At 41.0% G+C, this 3,116-nt stretch overlaps 1 protein-coding gene across 1 annotated transcript in view; it reads right to left on the bottom strand.

Moving 5' to 3' along the window:
• LOC102011468 (carnosine N-methyltransferase) overlaps nucleotides 1-3,116 on the bottom strand; it is a gene marked incomplete at its 5' end in the record, with an annotated part of 68,781 nt that overhangs the window by 22,628 nt on the left and 43,037 nt on the right. Inside the window, 1 exon segment of the mRNA XM_013506528.1 lies at nucleotides 3-106. Coding sequence (XP_013361982.1) covers nucleotides 3-106 — 104 coding nt within the window.

Below are 3,116 nucleotides of genomic sequence, written 5' to 3'. Positions count from 1 at the left end.
ACCTCTACCTGGAATCCATACTGCAGAACAACATTTTTTATATCCTCATAGCTCAATTCTATGGATAGTTCGTTTGCCAAATTTTCAAAGTGGTACAGCAGAGGACCTATGGTTTAAAAATACTATGAGTGAATCACCTGCATATAAGCATGCACTAGTAGCTATGTTAGACTGAATTTCAAGTTAAATAAACTGAGCAGCAAGTAAGAAAATCATAAGAAGAACCATCACATGGTTCTGAGGACAATTATCCAGCACCTGAAACTCTGGCCCAGTAACTAACCCGTGAGAGGGGCCTGTTCTCAGGGGAGTGAGTCCTTTTGTGTGTTACCTGCCCTGCAGTGTAATTACCCACATCACGGGCCGTCACCTGTCTCTCTCCAGTTACTGAAGCAGTAGCTGAATCAGACAATGTTAAGTGCCCAAATGCCAAAGGAATATGGTGATTATACAGGGGTACCTCGGTTCACGAACAGAATTCTTTCCACGATTCTAGTCACAAACTGAATTGGATGAGAACACAGTCAAATTTCCTCATAAGGTCAACCACTGAATTTGATTCAGATCTCATCCAATTCGGTTTGTGACCAGAACTGTACAAAGAATGAAGTCCATGAACTGAGGTACCATGGTAGTTCTGTAAGTAAATGCAAAACTGCAGTCATTACAAATGAGTTTTATTAAAACAGAGGACTCACGCTGGACTGAACAAGAGTGTGGATGTACAAAGAACTTAGGAGGAAGACTCCCTAGAAGGCAGTGACACTGGAGCTCATTTTAGAAGCCTATCGTTCATACACCCGTTCTAACATCTATTAACTCTACTTCATCAGCAGCATGACTTTAATGTGAGATAACAGGCAATACACCTGTCATAAACAAGGCACTAGTAACAGCTATTTACTATTCTCTCATTCCATACATTCAAGGCATTAAAATCTCATTCAAACCAGCATTTTCCATTGTTTCACTCGCTCACATTTTCCTTCATTTAAGGAAACATTACCAATTAACAGAGTTATACCTCAGACTAACCTAACCTTCTTTACCTTTCATCGGGTTAATTATAAACCCTACATCCAGCTCTCTACATAGCCCCACTCCTCCCACAATATGCTAATTATGAGAGATTAAGGGCAGCAATTTGTGCGTGTGTGTATTTGTAACCCCAGCTATTTAGGAGGCTGAGGCAGGTGGATCTTAAATTTGAGGCTGGCCTGGGCAACTTAGTGAGAGCCTGTCTCAAAAAATGTGGGCGATGTAGTTCAATGGTAGACTTAGCAAGAACAAGACCCTGGATCTGGCCCCTAGTACAACAACACAACAAAAAACCCAGTGCAAATGGGACAGTTTCTGCTCCCAAGAGGCTCAGCAGCCTGTGGCCCATGTTTAAGGTAAAAGTTTCCTTTGCCTCTCCTTTGTGTAATCCTACATAAACCACTGGGAAAAATGACTGTGAATATAATGTGTATGTGAGCACTTTAAGGTTTCCTTGTCAGATTACTGTACGAAGCCCAAATTCCTGTTAGTTGTATTAGCACTAGTAAAAAATGACCAGAGCTGCTATTTACTGAGCATCTATGGTGTCCTAAGTTATAACAAAGCCTTTTTATAAGATGCAGAGACTCACAGCTAGGTCTTTCAGCTGTCAAACTTATGCCATTCCTCCTCCATTATTTTAGAGCCTCTGATAAAATGGTTTTATTATATACATATATATATTAGTGACTTTTACACACACAGGTCCTGTTTTATCTCTACTGAGGTTTGTTCCATCTAGAAAGCTCCATCCCTCCAACTCAACTTAGCCTTGGTTTAAGCCCTGCTTCAGCCTCTAACTCATTTAACGCTATGTTGCATTGCTCACTGATTATTTTTATGTAATCAGCAGCATTTTCTAACTAGATTACAAGCTATGTGTCAAGGGACATGTCTGAGTTTCTTTTGATTCCACTAACATGCCTTGCATTTACAATTTTACCATTCAAAAAGAAACAGCTGCATATATTTTTTAGTTTTTATTACAAATGGCACTTACGTAACTCCACATAGTTTAGATTTTCCTTTACAAAGATTTTTTTAAAAAAACTGGGGGTAGGGGCTGGGGACTTAGCTCAGTGGCACAGCGCCTGCCTGGCAAGCTCGAGGTCGTGAGTTCGATTCCCAGTACTGGGGAAAAAAAAAAAATGGTGGGAGAAGACTTGGGGTCTCTGCACTGAACTACATCCTCAGTCCTGATTTTGTTGTTTGCTTTTTTGAGACAAGGTCTCAATAAATTGCTAAGTTACCCAGGATGGGCTCAAACATGTGAACCTCCTGCCTCAGCCTCCCAGGATGCTGGCATTACAAGTATGTGTTCACCATGAACAGCTACAAAGACATTTCCTTTCTTTTCTATTTTTTTTTTGAGACAGGGTCTCACTATGCAGCTCAGGCTAGCGTTGAGCTCACTTTGTAACCCAGGCTGGTCTCAAACTCGCAACAATTCTTCTGCCTCAGCCTCCCAAGTGGGATTACAGGTATGTGCCACCACGCCTGGACAAAGACATTTCTTAACAGCTGAAGAGACTAAACATTTTAATGGACTTCATTCAAACTGCCAGTGCACTTTCTGGAAGTTATAGGTTGCCAGTCCCTTAACCGAAATGCTTAGAATTGTTTTTGAATTTTGGAATATTACGTATATTACAGTGAGCTGTTCTGAGGAAGGGAGCCAAGTCTAACATTACTTAAGCTCTCAAGTCTAAAAAATTCATTTATATTTTACACATAGCTTATACAAATATCCTAGAGGTTATTTTTTTTTCCTTTGTTTTTGGTACTGGGGATTGAATCAAGGACCTAGGACATGATAGGCAAGCACTCTATCTCTGAGACACCCCCAGCCTTTGAAGGTAATTTTATATATTTTTAGTGAGCATGCACTTCATCTGTAACCCACTGCACGAGGTCAGGTGTGGCTGGGTGTGGTGGCACACACCACAGCACTCGGGAGACTGAGACAGGAGGATTGTTGCAAGTTTGAGACCAGCCTGCGCTACACAGTGAGCTCAAACCCAGCATGAACTGCACAGCAAGACCCTGTGTCAGAAAGACCAAAAAAAAAAAAAAAAAAA

This window comes from Chinchilla lanigera, unplaced genomic scaffold (genome assembly GCF_000276665.1).
Source record: "Chinchilla lanigera isolate Chin_1 unplaced genomic scaffold, ChiLan1.0 scaffold00111, whole genome shotgun sequence".
Lineage (NCBI taxonomy): Eukaryota > Metazoa > Chordata > Mammalia > Rodentia > Chinchillidae > Chinchilla > Chinchilla lanigera.
Note: the sequence above shows the minus strand (reverse complement) of the source record. Positions and strands in the feature narration are given on the sequence as shown.